We start from the raw sequence: 27,950 nt of genomic DNA, 5'->3' as shown, positions 1-27,950 counted from the left end.
AAGATTGGTGTCTAAATAACCAAAAGGCTAATCACTTAGCACTTATTAAATCAGCAATATTAGCTCCATGGCTTGAGCCTTGGCCTTGGAGGGCGAGTTAATCCTTGAGGCGGCCATTTAGGAGTCTGGGGCAAATAGTTTTTTTTGTTTTCAAATCAAACCCTAGTTAACTACAGGTGGTTCAAGACCTTAAGGAAGGGAAAAATCTTACATTGCATACACTTTGAATTTGTATTTTACTTAACTCTGTCTGATCTATTCACTCTTTTTTTGGTTAACTTACCATATTTGTATGAAAAAAGAGCAACTCCTAATACACCAATCGGAGCCAAAGCAAATAACACATACAGTCCAATCTCAGCATTCACTGTTGTTAAAGCTAATCCAAAAAATTGTACTTTCCCCCTGGATTCATTGTTCATAAGCCCCATTGTGCTAGCACTTGGTGTAGTAGTACCTAGGAAAAAAAGAATTTTATTTCAATACCTCTTCTTATGAACTACTACTTGTATACAACTGTGAAATTTCTCCTTACTTCAGCTGCTTTCAAAGAGCCCTGAAAATCAGCATGCTGTTTTACAGTAGGTGGGGGAAAAATAGGAAATGTGGGCATGAAAGACCATTCTTTGCAATCCATCCCTCACAAAGAAGGTTAATAATTTAGCACCAGTCTTTAGATTTATACAGCCTTTGCTTACCTCATTTTCAAAATCCACTTTTGAAAATACCAAAAAAAAATTCATAAGGTATTTTGTTGCACTGTCTCTCACCATCATTCTCTTCCGTACTTAGGTAGAGATCTTTTTTCTATTGGATAGCGAAGTGTTTCATTAAAAAAAAAAAAAAAATCACTTCAAAGAATACGCCTTGTATTTTGAACAGCAATACCTACATATTACATAGGATAAGGAGAACAAAACTGTTCAAGAGGTGGGTCAACTGCTCCTAGGTGTTTTAGGCCCAACTTCTTTGTGGACTGAAATTCCTAGATTTAGCAACACATTCTTAAGCTGCTGCAAAAGTGTTTCTTCATAAAGTAATATTTGAAGGTACATATTGCGGCCCCCATGTAGTTCGACAAACTGTTCCCATTGTATTTAAGAGCAGCTCCTATAGAAATTACTGTAAATGAATCCCTACTATGGATTATGCATGGGCTGTAGGGAATTCTACAAAGTAATGGAGTTTATTACATGAATGAAAAAGATCATTAAGAATGTGAGGACATTCTGTTTCTAATAACCTACCTTCAGGCTGTGACTGAAGACACAAATGAGGTCCATTTTCTGGGTCTGGAAAGCCATTACATTGTATAATTGAAGTATAATATTTTGAAGATTCTTTGGGAATCCTGGGTAGATTGGGATCAGTGTAGTTGATGTAATACAAACCAAATTTTTCAGCAAAGCCTGTTGCCCATTCAAAGTTATCCATCAAAGACCAGGCAGTGTAGCCTCGCAGATCAACACCATCAAGTAGAACAGCTGTTGAAATACACCAAATGTGAAAGTGTGATCATGTAGGTACTTATTTTATGGCTTGTGTTTATCTTGGCATTTATTAATATGGAAGGCTAACAAAGTGACATGCATAGTGCTGGAGGAATTAGTCACTTTATACCCCCAGGTTTCATACATCATTTAATTTACTTAGTTTATCTTCGATATTAATTCAGGGATTGAACCTAGAGTGGCTCAGCAAGCCTGGATTCTGGTATTTTGTGTTCAGAATCTGAGTTGTTGCTTTTAAAAAGCAAAGCTCTTTTAGACTGTAAAGAAAGCATTCACAATGCAAACATTCTATTTTCAACCACTATGTTCTTCCATCAGTAGTTTGATCTGGGCAGAGTCAAAGGCAGCACTTACAACTCCTTTACTGTCTTCACACGTGATGAGTTCTTGGCCCCTTGCAAAATTAATTCTGGTGGAAGCCAGAGTCCCTCACATAAGGGATGAGGGAACAAAAATGCAGCAGCATGGTTCCCTCCTGTGACAAACAGGACAGTGCCTCTAGCCCTCTCCCATCTTCTGGCATTCAATGTGGGAAGGAAGCAACTGCATCCTCCTGCTATTTGAGAAATAGAATTGAAAACCCCACAAGGAGGAAAACAGTGGGGACCCAATTAACTGCTAGGCAGGGGACAGTAAGATGTGGGGTTTTAGAAGTCCTGGAGCTGGGCCAAAATCATCTTGCCCAGTATGTTTAGTTATCATAGAGGTGGGGCATTTTAACAATCAAGATGGACTGCAATATGGTCTTTTTTATTATCACTTGAGGTTTACAATGCTTGAAAGAATATCACTGCATTTGCCCACTGCTGTAATTAACATTATATAACAGCAGGAAGTACTGACTATAAGCCAATATGTGTTTACACAGATGAGGTATTAACCAAGCTTCCTTAATGCTCACCAATTTATTCTTCGACAGTTAAACCACAGGCTACTGTGAACACCAGTTCTGAATGGCAAAGCAAACTGCAGACTGGCACAGTAGTTGTAAGTCTGAACAAGGGTCTAACGCCCTGAGGGCCACTGGAGGCTGCAGTTACATGGCATAGCTAGTGGTGCTAATTTGATACATAGCAATGCTTTGTGCTTTATCAGGCAAACCCGAACAACAAAAGGATGAGCACTCTGCAGTTCTGTTTAGGTACATCCCAACCAGAGTATGATGCACTAAACAGGACAAAGAACAAAATTCCAGAATTAGATACTTGAAGTCACTGGTCTTAATTCTGTATTGAGTCAGTGGAGGGCCAGTGTTCCTAGTATTTAGCCACTGCCAAACACTGAGCAAAGGAGACTGGGACTGCTTCTGAGAAGCAAGACCCAAAAGCCTTTATGATCCCAATGCCACTTAAACTTAAAACAAGCACTACCTTATAAGTTTCCTGTTTAAAAGGTGAAAGCATTGATTAGCACTGCTCTCTGCTGGTTGTGCTGAACGAGCCCTGTACCTTTTAATGCTTCATTAATGTAATTCTTGTAGTAGTGGATTCTCCAAGTGTCATTGAGGCCTAGGTCTCCACGTTCAGATATCCCATTCTCAGTAACATAAATTGGAGGATTATTATACTCTTCCTTTATCCACCTCAGGATCTTTCTGAAGCCAAAGGGGGTCACCTTTAACCAGAAGGATCCAGAGCCCAGCCAGCTGCGGTCTGTTATTGAAGCTACACCCCTGTGAATGAGAATCAGAATGTAAAAACAATACAACACCTTATTCCACCAACTCCCTTAGCTGAAGCCAAGGATCAAATTGCACATTATTATGTATTGGTATTTACATCAGTGCCTAGCAGGTCCAGTAAGGGCTTTGTATTAGACCCTGTACAGACAGCCAGTGCCTACCCTGAAGATCTTACATTCAATAGTATATGGTCTATAGAAGTCCTTGGGATTAATTTATGAACAAGGTATTAACAGAACACATTACCAGACATATATCTTTCAACTTCTGGGTCTTTGGGACCGAAATAAGCAATAGCACTGAAGCTGGCAGTCACATGGTTAATTTCCCTAGTCATGTATACAGGTTAGTCCCACAACAATAATGGGAGTTGGGTGTAATACCTCCATCAGAGAATGTGGTCCTCTTTGATCTGTTTCGCTTTCTCATCCTGGAGAACTTGTATCTAACTCCCACTTAAATATGGAAATTAACTACAGACTCCCTCCATACACTAATGATGGAACTACTATTTACGTGGGACCATTCATGGAGAGGAACATCATCACTATTTCCTCTCCCCGACTCCCTGCAAAATAAGAACCTATATTTGCTAATGTATTTGGTAAGATGGTTATATTAAGACTGAAATAAGCAGCTTTGGATACAGGTGTAGTATTTAAAAGTTGTTTAGTCCTTAAAGTTCCTAACTGTAGTGGGTATACACATTCCATTATGACAAAGACTTATAAAAGAAAACTTAAGTATCTAGAAACCAGTATAATCTTATCTCAAAAATCAGTGTATAAAGATACAGTTTTTAAGACTAACACACTTTTGTTTATTAATGGTTCATTTCTCAACTGTGCTCGCTAAACATTTATAATCATAAGTCTGTGATTATAAAGCAAGGGCTGTAAGTATCCCATTTATTTCCTGAATTTTAAACAGGACTCAACTTCTGACCCAGTAAATAGTTTAGCAGCCCAAGTCAGGGTTGTCTAAAAGGCCTTTAATTTTTGTTTATCACTAATCATTGTGATACATGCTTCAGAAGTATGTGGTTTAATTGACTAACTTTATGTTTGTGTCTCACCTGTCAGCGTCATAGGATGAAATGGCAGAAGCATAGTTTAAGTTGTATGCCAGTATTGTGGTATAATGATTGAAACCAAAGAAATCAAATGTGCCTTTAATTCTCTGCTTTTCACTTTCAGTAAATTCTGGCAGTCTGCATTAAAAGGGAAAAACAATAAGATTAAAGTTCCTTTTACTAGGAAATGGTGAAAGAGCTGACCAGAAAATAAATCTCTTTTCCGTTCTAAAAAATCAGTGTGTGTCAGGGGACAAAAATGGAATTCTGTTAAAGAAATTACATACCTGTTACAGTTTAACAATAATGAGAAACAATTGAATTTATATAGCCCATTTTGAAAAGAGCTTTATGAACACCAATTTAGTCAGTCTAAAAGCCTGTGATGTCATCATTCTACCACCCATTTTATTGATTGGAACACTGAGAAATTTGTTGAAAGTCACATGTGAGATAGTAGAAGAAATAGAATTTTAACACAAGATTTTTGACAACCTCCTGTTCTGACCACTTGGACACTCACCTTCACAAGCTGGGAACAGAACTCATGCATTAAACGCACTGCAGTGACCAAACCACACAGTTTCTAGGGTATGCTAAGCAGCTTTCTTGAAGACCATATTTTAATCAGCAAACATTCCTTTACCTTTTCAGAATTAAATGATTAGAAATATTCCAAAACTGAAGTGCAAGTTCTGCTAGTTTGCTACTCAGTGCTATGAAAGTGAAGCAGATTCACCAAGTTGACCTGACTGTGGCAAAACTGTGGAAAAAGGAAGGTGATCTACTGTACATCTCAAGATAAAACTGTGATAGCACAATGGAATTATGGACAATCTGGCCAGACTGGTGCCTCTGAACTCAGTTTGAATCACCAGGTTTTAATTTTTCACAGATGAATAACAACATATTTAAGAGCAGTTGAAAGCAACCCTCAATGTTTCCGCATAATAGAATTATGTATTCCAATCCAGGCCATCCAATGTACAATTTTGAGCTGCCTGTTTGTCATTACCCAAAAGAAGGTCTTGAAGAAAGCAATTTTACAAAAATGTTTATTTGCAAATGAGATGTGCAGGAAGTCTTTTTATTAACATTAAACTCCAAAAACAAAGAACAATTTCCTAGGGAGAATATAGCAACTCCTATAGATTTATTTTAATTATGACATTCATTTATCCCAAATCCTCTCCATTTGCTCATGTGCAGGATTAGCAGATGTATTTACATAGGTGAGAAATCAAGTAGGTAAAAGTCACTACATAAAAGAGGTCAGTAAATCCCATGTACAAATGGTAGGAGAGCACTTTTTTGTACGAGTTTATTTGGAGTTACCAAAAAATGAGTTGAGCTACAGCAGTGAATTGGTGAAAAGGTTGAACCCCTGACAAGGCTGTCTTTAAAGGAGACATGGTACTATCTCTTGGTGAGAGAGACAAGCTTTTGAGCCACACACAGGTCATCTTCACGTCTGGAAAAGGAATTCCAAGTTCTATAGATGATTGCAAGTCAAGCCGATTGTTTAGCATAAGAAATTTGTACACATGTTAAGGGATCATTCCAGGTAGAGTGGCCAACTAAAAGCACTGCAGTCACCTGGCAAAAAGTGGTGACTAAACTAAAAGCCTCCAATTGTTAGTGGCATTCTTGACCTCTTGAACAGCAAATCACTAAAAACATTATGTCTAGAGTTAAGGTTTTAAGCCACTGCTGGGTAACAGCCAGACTGTACATTAGAGAAGATGGGAGTTGTTACAGATTAGGCATGGGATCGCATCACTTCAGAACTGAGCAGAATGATCCTTGGCCTACCAATGTTTATTTTAAAGGGAAAATGGTATATAGTTTATCATAACTCTGGCTACTTCTACACTGCATTCCTCTTTCAGAAGCGGGATGCAAATGAGCGAGATTGAAAATGCAAATTAAGTGTATATTTATATTGTATGCCTCTTTTGCATATTCTCATGCAATTGTGCTTCTGAAAGAGGCCTTTTCAGAAGCAAAAAAAGCTGTGTAGACAAGGTTCCTTGAAAACATACCCCGGTTTCAGAAGAACCCTTCATGAAACAAAATCGGAAGGATTCTTTTGAAAACAGGGTTTGTTTCCAAAGGAACCCCATCTACACAGCTGCTTTTGCTTCTGGAAAAGTCTCTTCTGAAAGCATGATCAGGCACAAATATGCAAATGAGGTGCAAGATGTGTAAATCCATGCTTCACTTGCATTTTCAATCTCAGTCATTTGCATTCCGCTTCCACAAACGGAATTCAGTGTAGCCACAGAATCTGAGTCCCAAGTTTTTAGCCTCACCATCTTTTCATAATAAATTAACTTCATTCTGAGTATCGTATTTACCCACTGAGTTTTACTGGCATGGCTGCCTTAGATATTGTCACCCAGAAATTTCTAGGAGGCTTTGGGCACTATGTAAGATTCAAGGATCAGTTACCATGAGAACACTGTTTTAACAACTGTAACACAATACCTCCAGTGGAAGGGTCACTGCAAGTTTATTGTAACTACTGCATCCAGCTTTAAAATAATCATGAATATTTCTCAGCCCCCCACATTTGCAGCAGGACTGGAATGTTGCAAGGTGGAAGCTAACAGAACATGAGCAAATACATTTACCAGGCGCTTACCGTGATTTGCTCAGTCCTTGGGCAAGGCTGCGTTCCCGTATCCTTGTTTTCATCACTTCATTGTAATCACCATTTTTGAAAATGGGATGAGCAAACCAGCCACCATAAAACTAAGCCAAGGAAATGAGAGAGATGGCAGGGAGTTAAAGAACACCTCTCCAACTGAATGTCATGCAAAAGTATGACTATTTTGTTAGCCAATGGCAAAATTTATACCATGCCATTTATCAGCAACATGAAATGAATGGACAACAGAGGTGCAGAGGTGTAAAAACAACAAGACTGCGGTTCTTTATTACTGTTTTGCTCATCTTTGCTGCTTACCGACTATATAACTGCTCTGCTGCAGGGTAGTACCAAAGAGGATGGGTGTCCCTGGGAGACAAACACTTCAAGGAAGTTCTACACAATTAAAACTATTGGTGCATAATAAAATATGGAGTGACTCAGTGTCAGACTTGGTTCAATACAATAATCTGCTAGAAATGGTAAGGCAGTGATCCAAGTCAAGGAGTCTCCACATCACAGTAAGCTGTCACCGTAACTATGGGTTTAGGAAAATGGGAGGGAGAAAGAGTAAATGGTGAATTGCTGAGATCTGCTGTATACCTGCACATATCGCTTAGCAGCATCAATATCTTCCTGCTTGTCAGGGTTTCTTGGTTCAGCCCAATCAGAGTTGATGGTAATGGAGATTAATCCTCCTTGTTTAGGACGGTAGGTTTCATTGTACAGATGCCAGACTTCAGCATGGGCCTTTATTAAGTTATGCCCAACTATGTAAGGAGCTTTACCTGGGCTAGCAAAGATTCCTAAAGAAAGAAACATATGAGGTGAGACAGGTGAGGCCCACAACCAATCCTGCCATTTCCAGCAGAGTAGCATAGAAAGAACAATTAGAAGTACCAATAAACGAATAAACGTCATCCCCTCTGGTTCTGGAGTGGCCAAATTGCAGGGCAGAGGGGTCTAGAACAATATATGCTGAGAACTTCTTCCCACAGGATTAACAGAACTCTTCCCTTCCTGGAGATCCATGATGTGGGGAAGCTGCATGTCTCATGCTCCCATGAGGGGATGATTTCAAGAATATGATGCGTGAGTACCAAAGAAGGTCCATACTTCACATGTAGAAGTCTCCACAGGAGATACAGTATAATCCTGTCTCTCTGGATAATTATATGTCCCTCAGTACTCTAAACAAGGGTGACCAGATGTTTCAATTCTATAGGGACTGTCCCGATATTCAAGGCTGTGTCTTACACAGATGCCTATTACCCCCTCACTCGCACCTCAGTTCTTCCCACTTGCTATCTGGTATCCCAACTAGTACTCAGCACCTCACAATAACTGGTTTTATCTTCGAAATGACCCTAATTAAGTAACATTATTAAAACTTGCATTTTGTAAAAGCTTTGAATGTTTTCTGCACACACGTTTGATTGTCAGTCATTCACACTGCTACCCCCACCTATCAGGTTGAAAAAGATAATGTTTCATGAAGAGTTCTTTGGGAATTCACAATATAAGCTAAGTCATTTTACTGCTAAGGCACTGAAGCAGAGAGATGTAAGTGATTTACCCAAGGTCATAAAGAAAATCTGTGGCAGAGCCAGGAACTGAACTCAGACCCTTTGAGCCCCAATCCAGTCCCTTAACCATAAGATCATCCTTCGGCTCCTGAGTAACCACAAATTTGCTTCTCAGGGCATCTCACTCACACCTGAAAACAGCTTAAATATAGTAGCCATACCTGGAGCAGATGTGCCATAGCCATAGCCAAGATTTGCGATTATATAGGGTTCATTGAGGGTTATCCAAAATTTCACCTTATCACCCAGCCTCTGGAAAAGTAACTCAGCATATTCTTTAAATCTCTGGACTATAGTTTCATTCTCCCACCCTCCAATGTTCTGCAGGGCTTGTGGGAGGTCCCAGTGGTAAATAGTTACCTGTATTGAAAGACAGAAATACCGCTAGCTACTTCATGAGATAACCACTGACTCATTAATGAAGAAATGGACAAGAGACAGGATGTGACTTAAAACAAAGCCTGAATTATCATTGACTGAAAGACATCTACATTAATTGATCTGTATCACTTGTCCAAGCCTGGCCTGTTTACAGCTCCATACAGTGGTTACTAACACGTACAAATACTACTACTACAGTACTTTCTGACACTGGTAGAAATCCAGCCCTGAAGATGCATTTATTTATGTCAAGCTTCGAACTGATTGTTGATGAAATCAAAAGTCACAATAGCCCAGAGATAGATCCAAATGGATATCTACTGCTATCCTAGTATAAAACCAGTTCTGGAACAGTTGTCAAAACAAGCTAAAATTAGCTCCCTGCACCTAGTCGATGCAAGACAAAGTATTTACAAAGACACCCATGATTTCTTGAGCATCAAGCATTTCTTCTCAGGCCTGCATTTCACTCCCCAAGGATTGCCCCTAGAAAAGCCACAAGACATGGTTTCGCTTTACACTTTTAAATAAAATTTTCATTTTTTGCTAGGCTGAGACATTCACATGCTAAATGTTTGAAGGGGAAAACAAACTTTGATTCTGATATTTACACAGATAGAGCCCAATCCTCCAAGACTTCTGGACAGGAGGAGTTGAGGTTGAAGTCCATAAAAATTGACAGCGTTCTGCAACGCTTAGCAGTAGGGCTCAGCGACAACTGCAGATGGCAATTTTAGAGAAGGAAGATTTTTTATCATTGGCATCAAACCATTTTGATGGCCTTCTATGATATTCACAGTCAAAGCACTGTTATTGGGTGCAATGAAGACTGAAGTTAGATATTAAGTAAAATTGTTTAACTAAAAGAATAATTAAGAATTGGAATCAGTTACCTATGGAATCCCTCACATGCAAAGTTTCTAAGAGGAGGTTAGACAGATGGCTGTCAAGGTGGCCTAAGAGTACTTAATCCTACCTTACATTGGGGGGTGGATAAGATTATCTCTTGAGGCTTCTTCAGCTAGTCAAATCATAAAAATGTAGAGTTGGAAAGTCTGTACTGTTATACAGGTGTAAAGTCATATGCATAAAAAAGTCACAAATGGCTAAAAACTGACTAGTGACAGACTGCAAATACCAGTCATGACTGAACCTAGTAATATTCCAAACACAAAGGCCTTCCCATCCATGCTCATCGCTATTACCATTGCTTCACACTGACAACAGCTTTCAAAGTGACATACAGACAGAGACAATCCTGGAAGCTTACTACATACTGATGTTTACCTGAGGTTTAATATTAGATGCAAGGAGAGCATCAATAAGCCTCTCGTAGTACCTCAATCCAGCTTCCTTTACATGCTTTGCAGTTCCATCTGGGAGAACACGAGGCCAAGAGATTGAAAAGCGATAGTGAGACACTTTGAGAGCTTTCAGAATAGCCAAGTCCTTCTCAAACTTGTGGTAGCTGTCACAAGCAACATCTGCATTTTCATCATTGCTGATTTTCAAAGGAGTATGAGCAAATTGGTCCCAAATGCTAAGTCCTTTTCCATCTGCTCTCCAGCCTCCTTCAATCTAAAATTATATAAAAACAAGCGATCTTCTGATTTTGATGTTAAACCTCAATTTTAAACATATGTTTAAGTGTTTGTGTTTACCAGTTTGGCATTAGCTAGTATAAGATTCTCCAATTTTACTAAATCCCAATTTTATGAAAGCCTTGAATATCCTCTGAAAACAATAAATTATTCAACTGGTAATATACAGGTGGCATGATCATCTCCTAACCTGATACGCTGCCGTTGCGACACTCCATGAAAAATTCTTTGGAAATTCACCATATAGAAACTCATCCTCTTTTGGTAATGGGATCCCATTGTTGTGTATGATTTCAGCATAGTACACAGCAGAGCATTTGGGGGTTCTTGGCCTGTTGGGATTTTCAAAATCAACTTGGTGCAGTCCAAACCTGGCAGTGTAACCATACAACCATTCAAAGTTGTCCATGAGAGACCAAGCAACGTATCCTCGAAGATTAACGCCATCCAACCTGTAGGCTGAAAATATTTTAAAAAGAAACTGCTGCTTTGATAACACATAAAGAACATTATCACAATGAGGTTTTTTAACCCACAATGTATTTGAGAGTGTGTCTGTTCATGTGTTTGTTCAAGAACTCCTCCTAAGCCAAGAGCAAGGACCACCAAATTCATTATACAGCTTCCTCTAATCATAACTTAAAGCAAGATAAAGATTTGGTTGTGACAGGGAAATGGGATGTGGCTGGAATAGGATTGCTTCTCATAAAATCATACAGAAAAGAAATAATCACAGACAGGTGAAAGGGGCTGGTTGTGGGTGTCTTCCCCACTCCCTACCCCAGCCCCGTACTGCCCTAGCCCCATCACCCCCTAACATTTCCCCCATCCCCCGCAACACACACACTCTGACTCATATAGGAACATTGCTGGCGGATTCCCTTTGTCAGAGAGTGAGGGGAAATGCACAATTGGCTGCTTTCCTCACTCTGGCTGTGGAGTGCAAGAAGCAAACAAACCTGGAATACCCACAGCTGGGGGACATGCACCCCTCCAATGGCTCTGCCTGCTGGAGCTGCAGCAGCCAAGGAGAAGTACTTCTCACCTGGTCCCAAGCTGCTGTGGTGAGAGAGGGCTGGGGTTGGCTTCTCTCCCCAGAGCAGCCTGAATACTGACTCTGTCATCCTCAGCCCCACCCCAGAGCAATGATTTAAATGAAGCATGTACCTTTTCATTTAATTTTCTAAAAAACAAAATCAGTTATGGACCTGAGCAACACTAGTGTAAACTATAACGTTATTGCAAAGGCTTCATGTGTGAACACAACACACTAAAAAAGAGACCTTCCTTAGCGAGTAGCACTAGCAGCATCCCTTACTATTGGGCTGGGACAGCACCTTGAGGGCAGTATCACAGATATACAGTATATTACCACATGGTTTATCACTTGGCCTTCATCAGAAGAAAATGAAGGCTCCAGTGTATTTTCTGTTTGTTCTAGTTTAGGGATGGGCATTTAAAAGATAAAAACCTGAATATGAACACGCAAACTCTCAAAGACCAGAGCTGCGATTCATGGTGTAGGGTTATCTCTAGTTTAGATACTTCCATTAAAATCATCATCATTTCTCCTTCCTTGCCCCCAGCTCTCCCTCACCACCAAGGCCAGCGCATACAAAAATCAAGGATCCATGCCCCTGATCTGCAAGGCTGCACTAAATAACCCCTACCTGCAGCTCTTCCACACGGGTCCGTTCTACAGCCAGAGGTTCAGCATTTTTTAGCCAACTCCCCTTCCTGTCTGACACACTTACACCACAGGATATGGGGAGATACAGAGTCAGCTCTGTTGGCTCTTTGCTTCCTGGAGGTTGCCCCAAACTACTGGATGGTAACTGCTAGCAATTTGGGCCTGACTCAATAGATCCTTCCAAGCTGCATTGGCCAGCATGGCATAATAGAACATACGAATAAGTGGACAAGGGAAGGAGAGCATTGGGGAACTGAGAAAGCTCAATTGTTCTGTACAACTGTTTCAAGGATGACCTCCAATTTAGGCCCAATAAGCTGCACATCTCACTGAAGCGCACTCATTTCCTGGTGTGTTAGGCATCCCTTGCATCTTGTCTATCTTTTTAAATGCATTCCTCAATGGGAGGAAAAGCACACCTGGAACTCATGATGGAAGAAATCCTCCATCATCATGCTAGCACTATGGTAAATAACTCCAATACCTTTCAGAGCTTCATTGATGTAGGTCTTGTAGTAAAATATCCGGTCAGTGTCATCAATGTCAGATTTAGTCTGTCGTCCCACTCCATTTTCAGTCACATAAATTGGGGGATTGCCATACTCCTCTTTTATCCAATTCAGCAGTCTCCTGAGACCCCAGGCTACAGCTCTCATCCCTGGAAGTGCTGAGGTGGGCCAGGATGAATCAACCTCCTCAGAGTTCTCCTTGTCATCCTCATAAGAGGATGGCTTCAGCCTGGTGGTCTTATGCTTTATAATTTTGGAGGTGTAGGTGTTTACACAGAAGACATCAGCTGTGCCTCTGATGTATTCTCTCTCCTCTGCCGTGAAAGCTGGCAGACGAGAGGATGGCAAGTTTTGAAGCTCACTCCTGTTCCCTACTGTCCATTTCATGGCCTCTGGGTAGTCACCATTTTTGAAAATTGGATGTGCAAACCACCCTAAAGTAAACTGCAGGTAGCGATCTGCTGCTTCCACATCTCTGGGATCAGCCAGTGTCTTGGGTTCAGCCCACTCAGTACTAATGCTCAGAGAAATAACTCCTTTCTGACTTGCCCTGTATTTACAGTCATATGTATGGTAGACCCTGGCATGGGATTTTAGTAATGTGTGTGTAATCTTATAGGGAGTGTGCCCTGGATTATCCTTTACGTTTGGTGGAAGCTCTCCTAAACCATATCCAGCCCATGCAATGACAAAGGGTTCATTAAAGGTCATCCAAAATTTCACTCTGTCTCCAAAAGTCTGGAAACAGAAGTCTGCAAAACTATCAAATAGTTCAATCAATAAATTGTTCTCCCAGCCACCAATGTCTTGGAGACCTTGAGGCAGATCCCAGTGGTGCAGAGTGACCATCGGAGTGATATTTCTGGCCAGCAAACCATCGATAAGTTGGTTGTAATAATCGACCCCGTGGCGATTTATGGAATCATTTTTTCCATTAGGAAAAATGCGAGGCCAAGACAGAGAGAAGCGATAGCTCTGGACCCTTAAAGCTGTCAGCATGTAAAGATCTGCAGCTAGTTTGTTGTAGCTATCACAAGCTACATCTCCAGTCTCATTGTTCTTTATGTTGCCTGGGATGTGGGTGAAGTTATCCCAAATACTAGGCCCTTTGCCATCTGCATCCCAACCTCCTTCAATCTGGTAGGCAGAGGAGGAAACACCCCACATAAAATCATCAGGGAAAGTTCCATAGAAATACATGTCCCTTTCAAACTTCATTTGGGGTGAGAATTTTTCCCAAACAGCCTTTGCCTTTGATGGTACTTCAGATGCTGGTAAACTAAGTAATCTTGGTGGTGGCGGTGAATCACTGGTCAGTGATTGAGAAGATATGCCCATGACTTCTTTGGGGAAGCCATTCTTTTCAATAACACTGGAGAAGAAATAGGCTGACTCCTTTGGCGTCCTTTGTCTGTTGCCATCCTCAAAATTCACGTGATGTAGTCCAAATCGTTGACTGTAACCCACTGGGCCTTCAAAGCCATCGATTAGTGATCGGACAATATAGGTCTGAACATCAACTGCATCAAGCCTTATAGCTGTTAAAACACAATGGAGACATAGGTTAGACAATTTTGCTGGACAACAGCTAATACTACACAAAGAAACAAACAAGTATAACTGTAATAGCCACAAACCCAAGGATGCATCATGAGGTTAAAAACCAAAGTATCTTATGTATATGAACACCAGTAACCACAAGATACTGTAATTAACCTGTGTGCTATGCAGGTATACCTTACTGTTGTCGTCTATGTCAACATATACATTGCGTGGAAGACAGAACCTAGGATCTTTTGATTCAAAAAACCTGGCTTGTGTGCTACACTGTAATGAACAGGCTAACCAAGAAGGGGAAGAACCCCTCCTCCTTCACCCCCAGAACCCTGATGGGCAGAGCCTAGCCCCACCTCCTTACTTGACCAGAAATCAGGCTGGGGGGGCGGGAAGGATGACCATCTGTATACAAGCCCTGGCCAGAAGCCCAGTAAAGGCCCAGCCACCAGAAGAGGCAGATGCTAATCCTGAGCTCCCAGGTTGGGAAGCCAGTGCTGCCCTGCAGGAAGCTGAAGGCTAGCCCAGACTGCCAGGCCTCACCGGAGAGGAGCTATGTGCCAGGACAGAGGACAGGACACTACACACAGGCATTTGGAAGCCTAACCTGCTGCTCGATGAGGTATGATCTGGAGCGGTGGTCTGGGAGTGGCCCTGGGGTAGCTCTCTGCTGACCCCAGTGGCAGACCACTCCTGCTGCTGGCAGGGCCCTGGGCCAGGATGCAGTGGAATGGGAGGGCCTGTACCCTCTCTACCACCCATGGATTAGGAGTGCATGGGGTGGGAGATCTCCTCTTTTGCTGTTCTAGGCACATGAGTGCGTGTGTCAGCTCTCTGCCTGGCAAGGAGGCCTGACTTTTTTGTTGCCCCATCCTGAACCAGGGCTTGGGCCTACTGACACCTACCTGAACTACTAATGTTTGTTGACCTCCCCAACAAACCACAGCCTGGACCTAGTGAGACCTGAGCACAATCCTGAGTCCCAGGACTAAGCCTTGTTGGCTAACACACATGAACTGTTCTGTTAGTAACAGAATTCTTTTCACTGTAAAGCAACCACTAGGTAAGTGTGATGAGTACACTCACTATTGTATACTTTTATAATCCCAGAGCATGACTTTTCTTAAGACATTCTTAGAAATTAAACTATTTTTTAAAATATTTTGAGGACTTGCACTTGCTCAAAGACAAGGGATTGATTGTGGTTATGCTGTGAATGTTTCCCCTAGGTCTTTTCCTTGTTTATTTAAGAAAAATAATCTGCAGTCTCCCTGGCTGAATGTTTCCAGGGCTGTTTGGCAAGGCTAGCCAACTTGTTGTCCATACAAGATGTGGGAAGGAGTAAAATGAAATTAGTTGTCTATATGCATAGGTTCAGATAGTTTCAAAACTCAGTTATAAGCTGGCCCAACAACCTAGTCATGGGTGAACTGTGCTCTGATATGGGAGACTTTCAAAGGCACTTGTGGCTCTGGGTGCCAATCTCCTTTCACAAGTTAATGGAAATTAGGTCCTTTCAAACAAATATTCACTTTTGACTCCATCTTCCTAAGCCAACATGTTTATGTTCTGAAGTTCAAATATTTTAGCCATTGCAAGCCTACAAATCTCTTATAGATTTACTACTCTATTTAAACAAAATTGTCATGTAAATTCAGAGCTGACTGGACTTTCTTGTGGAAAGAACTCCTCTAGTTAACCAGAGAACATGCATAAAAGGGGAGTGGTGCCAGCTTCCTCACATTGCCCTACCAGGGCGCATCAACTTACAACCAGAAGGGAATCTCTACTGAAGTCAGAGACCAGTTCACTTGCCTTGTGCATTCAGTCCTCAGCCTCTCTGGAGATTACAAGTACCAAATAACATAACTCACGCAGTTGGTTATCATGATACCTACACACTGATAGCTGGATCAAAAGTATCAACATTTGGTATAAGCCACCATTATAGTTATCAGAGGACAATTTTCAGGCATTACTGTAAAAATGAGTACCGAGCTGCCTTTACACACACTTCCGTGACTGATGTTTTCATATTGGCAGACAATATGCCAGTCTTCTGCACTTTGTCTCTGACCCTGCAGTGAGATTTCATCTGGCAGATTCATACAAATGCCTGGCATGAAATTACTTCAGTAGGGCTTTGTATGAGGACAAAGGTATTCCCACAGACCTTAGTGCAGATTTGGGCCCAAGTTTGTTTGCCTTACAATGGGATACACATTGAATGACAAGGTGGGTAAGTTAATCCCTATTAAACCAAATGATATTGGTGAAAAGTTTTTGAGTTTAGGCAGAGCTCTTCCTCGAATCTGGAAAACGTACTCAGGCCTGGCCTGTTGGATCAAGCCACATCTTGTGGCTGCAGATGGCAGAGGATTGTAGCTTTAATGATACCACACAAATGGGAATATTTCTCTTGTCACAAGATAAAGTGAAAACGCTGGTGAAATTAAAAAACATTTAATCATTAAAAAACAAAAATATTGCATACCTTTCAGAGCCTCATTGATGTACAACTTCAAATAATCCATTCTCTTTATGTCATTAATAACATCCCCTCGGTCTTCTGTTGGCACACCATTCCCTGCTATGTAAATTGGGATCCGACTGCCTGTGTATTGCTGGGAAACAAACTTCAAAAGCCTTCTCAGACCCCAAGGGACCACTCTGATCCAAGACGAAGCTGTCTGTGGCCAGGAAGGATCAACATGTTGGGAAAAGTTCCCAATATTCTCATAGCCTGGAATGCAGGTGTCATTAGCTGCAGGGCTGATCAGTCTGGAAGTGTAATGCGAAAGACCAAAGAAATCAGCAGTCCCTTTCACTATGGACTTCTCTTCCTCACTAAATGAAGGGAGAACGGCAACTGGGATAGAGCACTGCTGGTTCTTCTGTTGGATCTGGGACTTCAGGATATCGGGGTAGTCACCATTAACAAACAGAGGGTGAGCAAACCAACCCAGCATGAAATGCATGTAGCGCTCAGCTGCTTTCACATCCTCAGGACTTGTTGGGGTCTTGGGTTCAGCCCAATTTGAATTCAGTACTATTCCCAGCTTACCATGCTGTTGGGAACGATATTTGTCATCATATAAGTGCCAGACTTTTGCATGCGCCTTAATAATTGAGTGAGCCACCTTGGGAGAAAATGGAGGGAGGTGTGTTACAGCACTGCACACAAGTTTGCAGCCAACAGTTTAAGAACTTTTCATGAAGTTTTTGTACATGAAGACTCAGTCCAATATAAAAAATATTCCTACCCAAACCCCAGTCAAGTTAATAGGAAGTGCTACATAAAACTAGGAAACCTCTCCTGACACCTTAGCTTCAAATGCAGATTCAAGCTTTGAGATCTGAAGCTGTTCAATCAACTTATTTCATAGCTATGACAAGCAGTGTTAAGAAGCTGCAATTTTCTGACACAGATACAGTTCTATTTATTTGCAAGTGGAGTATTCTTTATCTATATAGGACACTGCAAAGACACATGGCCAGACGCAGTGCCTGTTCTGAATTTCTCCCACTCTAAGGTTGGGTTTTTCAACTTGATATCCTTTAGCCACTCTGAAGTGCTAAAACTACAGTGATGAGTGATGTGACAATAAGGGCTTTGGGAGGAGAGGGATACAATTAAACATATCCTCACTCTCTCTATTTTGCTATAATTAAATATTAATCTCGTATTTGCCCATCATTCTAGTCCTTGCTAATTACCTATTTTCTTGTAAGTGTTGCAGTGTGGCCATCTTGAGAGCGCACTGGCCATACATAAAAATCATCTGAGATTTCCCCACTGCCACATCATAGAATCAACACAAACAGAATGTAGCCAAAGAAAAAGCACAAATACAATAGCCCCAGAGATCAAAGCTCTCCTTTGTGGGTACCTTATAAGAAGCTACTCCTGGATCAGTGACTCCTGGGGGATGCTGTCCAGTACCATACCCAGCGTAGCTAATGACCCAAGGCTCATGGAAGGTAATCCAAAATTTAACCCGTCCACCAAAGGTGGTGAAACAAAAGTCAGCGTAGTCTGCAAACAGATTAATCATGCTCTCATTCTGCCATCCACCAAGATCCTGAAGCGCTTGTGGGAGGTCCCAATGCAACAAAGTCACCATAGGCTCAATACGAGAGTCTAATAAGCTGTTTATCAATTTGTTGTAGTAATTTACACCCTGGGAGCTGACGCTGTTTCTAATACCAGTGGGAAAAATCCGGGACCACGATATAGAAAACTTGTACAACTTTGACTGAATACCCCTGAGCAGATAAACATCATAGTCAGTTTTGTGATAACTGTCACTTGCCACATTTGCAGTCTGATTCATGTGGACGTGACCCTGGTACCCAAACCGGTCCCAAATACTCTCTCCTTTTCCATCCTCAGCCCAGCCTCCTTCAACGTTAAAGGAACCAGTGGATGTGCCCCACAGGAAACCACTTGGGAAAACATCATGTACAAAAGTGTCTCTCTCCAATGTGGACTGGTTAGCAAAAGTTTCCCAAACTGTTTGATAGGAGGAGAGAGGAGCCAGAGCAGCAGACCGGTCTTCTTGTAGTTTCATCTGAATGGTCATATTAGCTACATAGGGACTATGGAATTTAAAAAAAAAAATAAAATATATAGTTAAAATAATCAAGACTGGTGGTGTTATTAGCCTTATAATCTGAGGTGTGTAATAAATAGTTATTCACTTCTTTTTCCACTCAAACATTCCACCTACACTAACTTTACAAACTTGCACAAGAAATATTTCCAAGAGACCATTTTGGATGCATTGGCCTGACTACACCTGAATCAAAGATGAAGGCAAAACTCTTGAGGTACATATTGAATCCACTCACTAAATTATGTAGCTCATGAAATCCAAAGGGCAAAATTTGTAATATGCAGAGTTTATAGTAATGAAAGATGCTAGTTCATGTACAGAGCCAGCTAACTTATACACTTGTGTATAATCCCACAAGCCTTACACGAACGGCAATGCCTTTTGATCATAAGGACCATATCTACACTTAGGAAAAACTTCAAAATGGCCTTGCTAATGGCCAAATCCAAGAATACTAATGAGATGCTGAAACAAATATTCAGCGCCTTATTAGCATGCTGCCAGCTGTGGCACTTGAAAAGTGCCTCATTTTGCTCATGCGTGGCTTGTCTACATGGAGGTCCTTTTCGAAAAGGCCCTGCAAACATCGAAATCCCCTTATTCCTATCAGCTGGTGGTCTGATTCATTTCCCTTATTCCTACAGGTGGTATGTTTGAGTAGAAAAAGAAATGAATGACTGTTTATCACACACTGCAGATTATAAGGCTAATAAAACCACCAGGCTTGACTTTTTTTTTTTTTAAATTCCATAGTTCCCTTGTAGCCAATACAAACAGGAATTAGGATAGGAATAAGGGGATTTCGATGTTTCCAGGGTCCTTTAGAAAAGGACCCTGTATAGATGGGCCACATGCAAGCAAAAAGTGGCACTTTTGAAGTGCCACAGCTGGCAGCATGCTAATGAGGTGCTGAATATTCATTTCGGCACCTCATTAGTATTCTTTGATTTGGCTATTAGCATCAGAATCTCTTGTATGCCTGTAGAACCTGATCCCACTGCTACATCTGGCCGTGTCTACATTTAGGGAAGATTTTGAAATGGCCATGCGATCTGGATGGAGCATTTCTATTGAAAAAGAAACTGGATTTGAAAACGATTTGACGAGCTCCTGTTTATTAAAGGCTTTAGGATGTCATCTGTCTAGCGCACGTTCTACAGAACAAGATTACTTAAGGAAAAACTGTGTACCTAATTTTATGAACGGATGAATAGTTTAAGAATTCATTAACATCAGATCCCATTGCCAGTGCCTCTTCTTGATTAATGGCTGAAAAGACAAAAAAGGAAAAAAACACAACTCAGTTGTAATAAAACATGTTACTTTAGGTATTAGCCAGTGCAGTTTCCCATAACATATAATCAATAAATCTTCGTATACCTACAGATTTGTCTAAGTGCCTCTCCCCTAGCTACTTTGAATTGTTCTCTCATTCTTGTCTTTGGCACCTTCTTTCCTTCTCACCTTTCACCTTAACAGTGAAACTACTAATGAGCTATGGCTAAGTACCCAAGTTATGATATGCATAACGCTTTCAGGCAGGCAATTTCAGGAGTGCTTTGGGTTTCTTGTTTTGCACAATTTCGCTAAAACAGCAGCAGTTAAATCCCCTACTTACTCATACCTTCTCCTGTACCTCAGCAGTTTTAACAAAACTCTGCATGATACATGTGCAACTAGGCCAAATATCTGTTGGTGTAGCTCTCCAGGTTGACAGTTAGCTATCTGTGTGGGAAAGATTCAGGAGAAATGTTCTGTCTGTGGAGGGACACAGGCTAGCAGTTAACCAGGAAAATGGTACAGGTGGAAAGTTCTAGACTCCACTAGCAGGCAGCTCACCAAGCTGTTCCAGATAGCTCGCTAAGCTGTCTCACCCCTCAGGCAGACAGCTCTAAGGAATCTTAAATAGACAACTTGTGCGAATGCAAGTGTGTGGTGCCAAATTTGCACAAATGACAAAGGGATTTAAGAAAATGGTTGTATTTTGTCAGGACAAAATGATGATATACATAAGACCATGATATGAAATCTGTTCTTTTAAAAACTGCCTCTCCCCACACTACCTGGTTGGGAAGATTACATTCAGAGTCCCCAGATCATTAGCTTTATATTTTACATCAGCTGCTCAACCAAATGGAAACTAACAGAATCAACCAGAATCAAGATACTATTATATAAGATGTACTACAGTACAACAATTTAGGAATACTAAAGAAACAAAGGATTGGAGGAAGCATTAATTTGACAAATGGGGAACTGAAGCATTTAGATAAGTGACTTGCCCTACCTCTCACATGAAGTCTCTGTTAGTTCTTGTTCCTTCTGAACAGGCCACTTACCTTGGAGAATGCTAGCTACTGGTATAAACGGATGCTCTTTCATGGAGTTGCAGTCACGAAGCTTTAGACTAAAGAGTAAAATTCTTGTATTCTCCTTGATAGTCTGTAAAACAAAACAAAAATGGCATCAAGCTGCAGGAACAAGATAAGCAAAGGAACCTGGCTGGCATTTGTTGTTTTCAACATGGGATAGAAAACCTGATGGAACGCTTACCAAACTGAATGTTAGAGATAATAATGGGAGGTGAAAATAATTTGCATTGCTTGCACCTCATAAAATATGTACATAAATATGCAGTCTCTTCAACATTAACCTTTGGGTATTGACTGAGAACTGTCTTGTTTCCTGGCAGGTCTACAAATAGTATTGTGGGTAGAGCACATACAGCCAAAGCAATGAGGGGATCAGGGCATTTTACGCCCAACCACGTGGCAGAACTTCCCAGTTTCCTGTTGCTGTGGGGTTCTGCATTCTGCTTCATGCTATGCAGCAGAGGAGACGACAAGGCAGGATGCTCAAAGTAGCGGTAGTGTCAAGGACCAAAGTGGCTCAGTGCTCAAGAGGTTCCTTGTTAGGGATGTAAGTGGGAAGGGGGAGGGAAGGAGAATACAAGGCTTATTGGGCAGCTTGTGGAGTGAAAAAGCTCTTTGTGCCTCGGAGAATAGAGTTAAAAGGCTCATGGAAATGGGGGAAGGCAGGAGGGACAAAGGAAAGGATAGAAAAAGCTGCGATACTGGGCACAAGTCTCTATCCCTGCTTTAAAGTAGGTCTGGCCAAAATGGGCGGGGAGCGGGGAAGAGACATTTTCTTTATTTTCAAAATAATGAAGGTTTTTGTTTGTTTGTTCATTTGGGTGGGGGGGAGGGAGAGAGAAATTTTCATTAAAAGCCCTGACAAACAACTCGTTTGAGAGCTTTCAACAGCAAACAATAAAAAAGTTTGACCAGGTCTACCTACAACAGTTAATTGGTGGAAACATTGGCAACTCCCTAATCTCATCTTCCATTCTTGTCTCTAACTCATTTGCTGCATGCACCATCTACAGCAGTGAATTTGGTAGTTGTAATCCAGTACTGGTAGGGGCAATAACACAGAGAGATGTTTGGCACTTTTATCACACTTCCATCTAAATCGACCATCAGCCCTGTCCATGCTAATGTTTCCATCACTGCTACCACAAATGACAAATTACTGATACAAAGCTATATATACTCCTTTCCCACAACTGATGCTGTGAACTCATGGAGATATGGTATCGTCCTTGACTATGACAAAGGCGACCCGGGTTCGAATCATGCTACAGACAGCAGTTTACGCACATCTGACGAGTTCCAATAAGAACGAAACCAGTCACGTGCTAACGTGGTTTCATCGGAATCTTATTCTGATACAAAACTTGCTAGTGCATTGGGAAAGCCAGAAATAGCATCTCTGTAAAATTGAGGCAAAACACCTTGCCAGCCTCACAGGGTGTGCTGCAAGAACCTGTAAAGAGCTTTAAAAGCCTCATTTAAAAGGTGGCATGTAATTCCAGTTGCTTGGTGCATCAGTGATCTCTGTCCAAACTGTGTATTTCCAGTAATTAAAAACACTTGATTTAAGTTAGAAAAGCAGTAACAACATGCCAATTTGTGACACAGCTGTTGCCTGAGGAGTGGAGACAAAACAGATCCATTTAGCCATGCTTCAGGGAGTGGGGATTTCTCCAGCTTTGTGTGGCTTGCACAGCCTCTTGGGGTTTCTCAAAACAATGGGCATCTTTTAAACCGCTTTTGAACTTTGCGTATATGACGCACAGGCAGCTTCCCTTCCCTTCTCCCTCCCTCTCTGTTTCCAACATGGCCATCACCATGACATCTGGGTGCGCAGTGAGGAACAACTGTCATGTGATTAAGGCGCAAGACTGGGAGGAACTCAGAGACCTGGGGTGCCTTCCTTGCTCTGCTGATCGCTTACTGTAAGACCAGGGACAAGACGTACAACTTCTGTGCCCACATTGGCAAAAACAGCATGTGTGACAGAGTGACAACATTCTGGGCTACTTTGGTAAAATTAAATTTAAATCAACATTTATCTTAAAATCTTTGAAGGTCCAGAGTATTAAAATTGTAACTGTTTAGGAGTTAGTAGGGTTCATATACAAACCAGGAGGAGGGGGGCCACTAATGAAATTCCTTGAGTTATCTGCCTTTTGAAGCCACCCTCTGGAGAAGAAGTTCACAAATACCAGTTAAAACTGGATTCTTCAAGGATCAACAAAGAAAGAAAGGATTTTTAGACAAAAGCCAGCAAACTCAAGGCCTTTTCCTGATCCAGCAAATGAACAGGACCTGTACTCTATGGAGGTTCCCAACACTCCTAAAAGGTTGGAAGGACGGGGTTTATTGAGGCTCTTAAGAGCGGATGGTGATTTTAAGATGTGGCTGTTATGAACTTGTGATCACAGCAGAGACCCTCTGGTGGAATTTGAAAAATTGATCACTTGTCGGAAGCCAGGGTGATCTTTGGCAATCTAATATCAAACCAATAAAAGAACCTATACACATGCTAATATTTTCTCCATAGTACTTTTACCTTAAGAATTAAATAGGCCTGCATAGCAAGTGTTGCATGATCATTTATAACTGTTCGCAATTACAGCGTGTGTCACCTGTGAGGGCAGATGCAAAGCGAGTCTGCTGAGGCAGACTGTGTCTTGCCACTAAAGTCACAGTACAACCAGAAAGCTATGCAAACTGGAAACATCCCAGTCAGGAGGAAGACAAAGCACACAGTCTCCATTCACATGAGGCCATGGCTACTATGCTGGAAGCCTGAGAGCGATGTCATTCCAGGACCACTAAAGGGAAATATAAGTGCTGTTTCCCCCAGCTGTCATTACATGCACCTAGCTCACAGAAGACTTGAGAGGGCTCATACATTGTACAAAGTTTTGAGTTCCTCATATGGAAGTGGCTATAAACAGGCATTAACTGTAAAATGAATGGTTTCTATTGTTTAGTCTTTAAGACGTTACATATAAACACAGCTGGTGACAGTTTCATCAGTTCAACAGAACTACAGTATATGGAAAATAGCCTTAAATCCATCTAGTCGTACATGCTACAATGGATAATATGTTGTTTTCTCACATTGATGTTAATCCCAATAATAAATCTTTCCATTTTGTCTGAGTGTACTTGAAAAACAGTTGAGAAAAAGAATGCATTTGTCCACATGTATAGTACATATAGCACATTTTTCTCCTTGCTCAAAAATCCCTAGATAATTATTCAACACATTAAGAGCACATTTTCCCTGCTCAGTTACACAGGCACAAAATCACTACTGGCACAATATTCGTACTTGATATCTGAATGCAGACTGGATCCCTAAAATTCAAAAGCAATCAAAAAATCTCTATAATACAGTTATCACTTTGAAACATTGCTCAGAATTACCTGCAACTCATTCAACTTCCTTTTTAAGTCTACTTCGTGTTGACAGTTGTATTGCATGCTGAAGGAGAGAAAGTCGAGAGAGTCCTGGTAAGAACAAAAGGCAAAAAATCATACTCCAGAAATCATTTTTGCCATTAAAAGCTGCTCAGAAAAAAATATTCCTTAATGTTTTCCCTGAACTGGCAGCTATCCTTAGAATGAAATATCATACAGCGATAGCTGAAGAATACCAGTGACTGTAGCTTGAGGATTCAGAAGTCCTGGGGAACCAGGAAATGGTATTATTCCTACCAATCCCACAGGACAACAGGTAGAATCAAAGTGTTATTTAGTTCACAAAGCTAAGGCTGTTTCTCAGGAATACAACAATATGGTAGCTGATCAAATGACTCAGAGTATTTTATGTGTAACATTTATCATCTACAATAAAAGTGTCAAGATAGAAAAAGTTCATGATTAGTCTCAGCCATATAGATAAAAATGTTGCAATAGCGCTCAGAACAGTTTACAAATAGATCCCTGGAGAAAGTACATTTTCAACAGCCTTTGATAATGCCACACCTGTATTTATTTCATTTTTTTCACTTGAAAAGCAAATGAATGCAATGTGTAAAAAGTATTTGTTCACCAATTTCATTCTCAGCATCTTCTGGGCCCTACATACTAATAGGTAGTATAGAGGGTATGCTCTAAACTTGTAGCCTTCCACTTCAACTGAGCCCTAGCTTGACAACTAATCGGAGGAGACTGGTTTCTCTCCAGACTGTGCCAACCACACATACTTGGCTAACAGAGCATGAACAGCTCAGGTTGGAGCCATTAAAATCCATCACACCACCTACAAGACAACTAGAAAAATAAAGTTACAGAAAAGAGTTAAATAGGAAATAAAATAGGCAAAGTGGATTTTTATTAGTATTTAAAATGTGAATTCCATTATTATTAATTGGAATCATACAGAAAAGAAAATTGTGCCATCTCAACATGTACATTATTACAGCTGCAACTTAAAAATGAAATTTATTATCAAATCTTTTCTAGACTTGGATCCTAAAGTAATTATGCCCCAGCCCTACTCTACTGGGACTGCTCATGAAAACAAAGTTATCCATGCTTAAATTTTCATGAAGGTTTAACTGGTAATACATAGTCTATGCTTTTAAGGTAACGCTTACCAAGGACAATTAGATCATCCTTTAAAATTAGTTCAGCTTCACAACATTAAGCTATTGAAATAAATAGTCATTACTGAACCAAGTAGATCAAATTACAGCTACAATGTTATTTTTTCTGATAAACAAAAAATTGCTAGTCATATGCAAGTTAATAGACAAGAGTTACAAGAAAATAAAATATCACCCTAAGAGAGCTTAAAAAAGATTCCACTGGTGCATTCTCAAATACATGATCAATCTCCAGTGCAATGGACAGTTTTCCATCTGAAAAATACAGAAAAAATGCTTATTATATCATCTGCTTGAGGGAATGCAAGGAAAACAACCAAAGATGCAGATTCATAGCACATGTTAAAAAACAATTTTTCAAGATTATGTTAGTTAAAAAGACATTCACCTAGCTGGTACAAAAAAAATGTAGGCGCTTAACAAGTGTCCTACACTGCTCAGCTGATCACACAGAGCACTACTAGAAAGCATTTTAGGCGAAAAGTTCTAGGTCTGATGGGTCACTAAGTATCACCTTTACTTTTGAGGATTTTACTGGTTCTCTTACACAAAGCATTTTTATTTTTAAACTGCTCTGAGCAGAGAATCTACATGATCTACTTAAAGTCCCTAAGATGAACAATTTCAGGACAGAAAGCTTCATCTCTACCCAAAATACATGAACTAGCATTAAAGTATCTTAACAAAAGCCAAGAAAAAAAAATTCAAACAAATATGGACTACGAGCAGGTGGGGACAGGGGTGAGAAAGCCTTATGCCTCTCCCAGGTGGTACCTGCTGCTTGAACTGGATAGACCATGTTAATTCAGCTTCACAGAAAATTTATAAATTCAAATTTTATTTTGATTAGGAATGAAAACCAAAAACTCCAAAATTCTCCTCAAAATGGAATTACCATTCTCTGCCCAATTTGGGAGCCATAACTCCAGAGCAATATGCCTGGTACGTGATTCTAGATTCACAGACTTTGGAGTTCAGACCCCCACAGCTCCTTGGCTTACCTTAAATCCGCCAGTCAGACCACAAACAAAGTGGGCAGGCAAAATAACAGGAAGCCAGGCCAGTTTCCCACTTGTTTCCTAATAACTTCTTTTGTGTTTATGAGTTTAGCTTAATGTAAGAACACAGAGAAAAAAAAAAAAAAAAGCTAGCAAGAGATCTAGGTCTTTGGGGGACCGAGGAGGAATGCAAAGCTCTGAATTAAGCCTCAAGTTACAAAAATGCTAATGTAGCTTCTACTACACAATTTTCACTCCTTTAGAAGTGTCCAGCTCTTAAGCAGTTAAAGAAAACAGATGGTAATACAGCTTTCCACTATATACTGGGTTTACAGTTTAGGTCAATAGCGCTCAGCCCTCCCACTACAACAATTGTTCCAGCACCTGTGCCTTCCCAAAGCACACATGCAGCTAGCCATCATTTCACACACTGTTAGGGAAAATCAAACAGAACTGCATTCCCATTCTCTCTTTACCTTTTGAAGCATATTTTTCATGGTAGATTTTATAAGCTTTTTCATGCGCAGCAGCTAGGGTCTGCAGAGAGGGCTGTAGATCATCATCCGGCAAACTCTCAATGATCTCAGGCAAGTTGCTGAAGGTGAACCACACGTCAACCATATCACCAAAAGAACGGAAGTTAAACTCGGCATAGTCCGCAAAGAGGTCAGCGAAGGTGCTGTGCTTCCCAAATGTGGACTGTCTGACCACAACTCCAGGCAAATGCTTATGATGCAGAATTACCACTGGCTTAAGTTTGGCAGCAGAGAGAGACTTAAGAATTTGCCTATAGCATTCAACTGTAGCCTCATCTGGAGTCTTGGCATTCCCTGCTGGAAGGATTTGTATCCATGGAATAAAAATTTTATAATGTGTCACACCATTTGCATGTAGGTCAGAGAAGTATTTTGGCAGAGAAGCCAAAATCAACTGGTGGCACAAACAATAATGTCCTTCATCCACTATAATATTAACAGCCTCTTTGCTTAAGAGCTCGTTTTGAAGACCTAAATTACTTACTGACTCGTTGTTTAGAGGACCAGCAATGGCCATAAAACCTTGGGCTAATTTCCAGTCGACCCCACAACAAGGAGAAAAGAATAGCAAAATCAAGACTGCCTTACAACTCAGATCCAT

At 40.7% G+C, this 27,950-nt stretch overlaps 1 protein-coding gene across 1 annotated transcript; it reads right to left on the bottom strand.

Annotated features, from left to right (window-relative positions):
• Positions 1-236: 236 nt before the first annotated feature.
• LCT (lactase) lies at positions 237-27,950 on the bottom strand. Its single transcript, XM_075001005.1, has 17 exons — positions 27,290-27,950; positions 25,991-26,070; positions 24,632-24,715; positions 21,191-21,293; positions 20,042-20,120; positions 18,126-18,834; positions 16,730-17,375; positions 12,657-14,219; positions 10,673-10,941; positions 10,169-10,459; positions 8,662-8,860; positions 7,518-7,720; positions 6,909-7,018; positions 4,268-4,402; positions 2,960-3,183; positions 1,248-1,484; positions 237-457 (listed from the first exon to the last, which is right to left on the bottom strand). Exons 1-17 carry the CDS (start codon positions 27,948-27,950, stop codon positions 237-239), a joined length of 5,814 nt encoding a protein of 1,937 aa, XP_074857106.1.

This window comes from Carettochelys insculpta, chromosome 8 (genome assembly GCF_033958435.1).
Source record: "Carettochelys insculpta isolate YL-2023 chromosome 8, ASM3395843v1, whole genome shotgun sequence".
NCBI lineage: Eukaryota > Metazoa > Chordata > Testudines > Carettochelyidae > Carettochelys > Carettochelys insculpta.
This window is presented reverse-complemented; position numbering and strand designations above follow the sequence as displayed.

Bases quoted from the DNA above. Each gene is read 5' to 3' on its own strand.
- LCT (XM_075001005.1), bottom strand. From the start codon at position 27,950: ATGGATCTGAGTTGTAAGGCAGTCTTGATTTTGCTATTCTTTTCTCCT. The intron at 17,376-18,125 runs GTACCCACAAAG...TTTTCTCCCAAG, and splicing joins CAGGAGTAGCTTCTTATAAG to GTGGCTCACTCAATTATTAA. The intron at 458-1,247 runs GTAGGTTATTAG...TTTTTTTCCTAG, and splicing joins TCTTCAGTCACAGCCTGAAG to GTACTACTACACCAAGTGCT.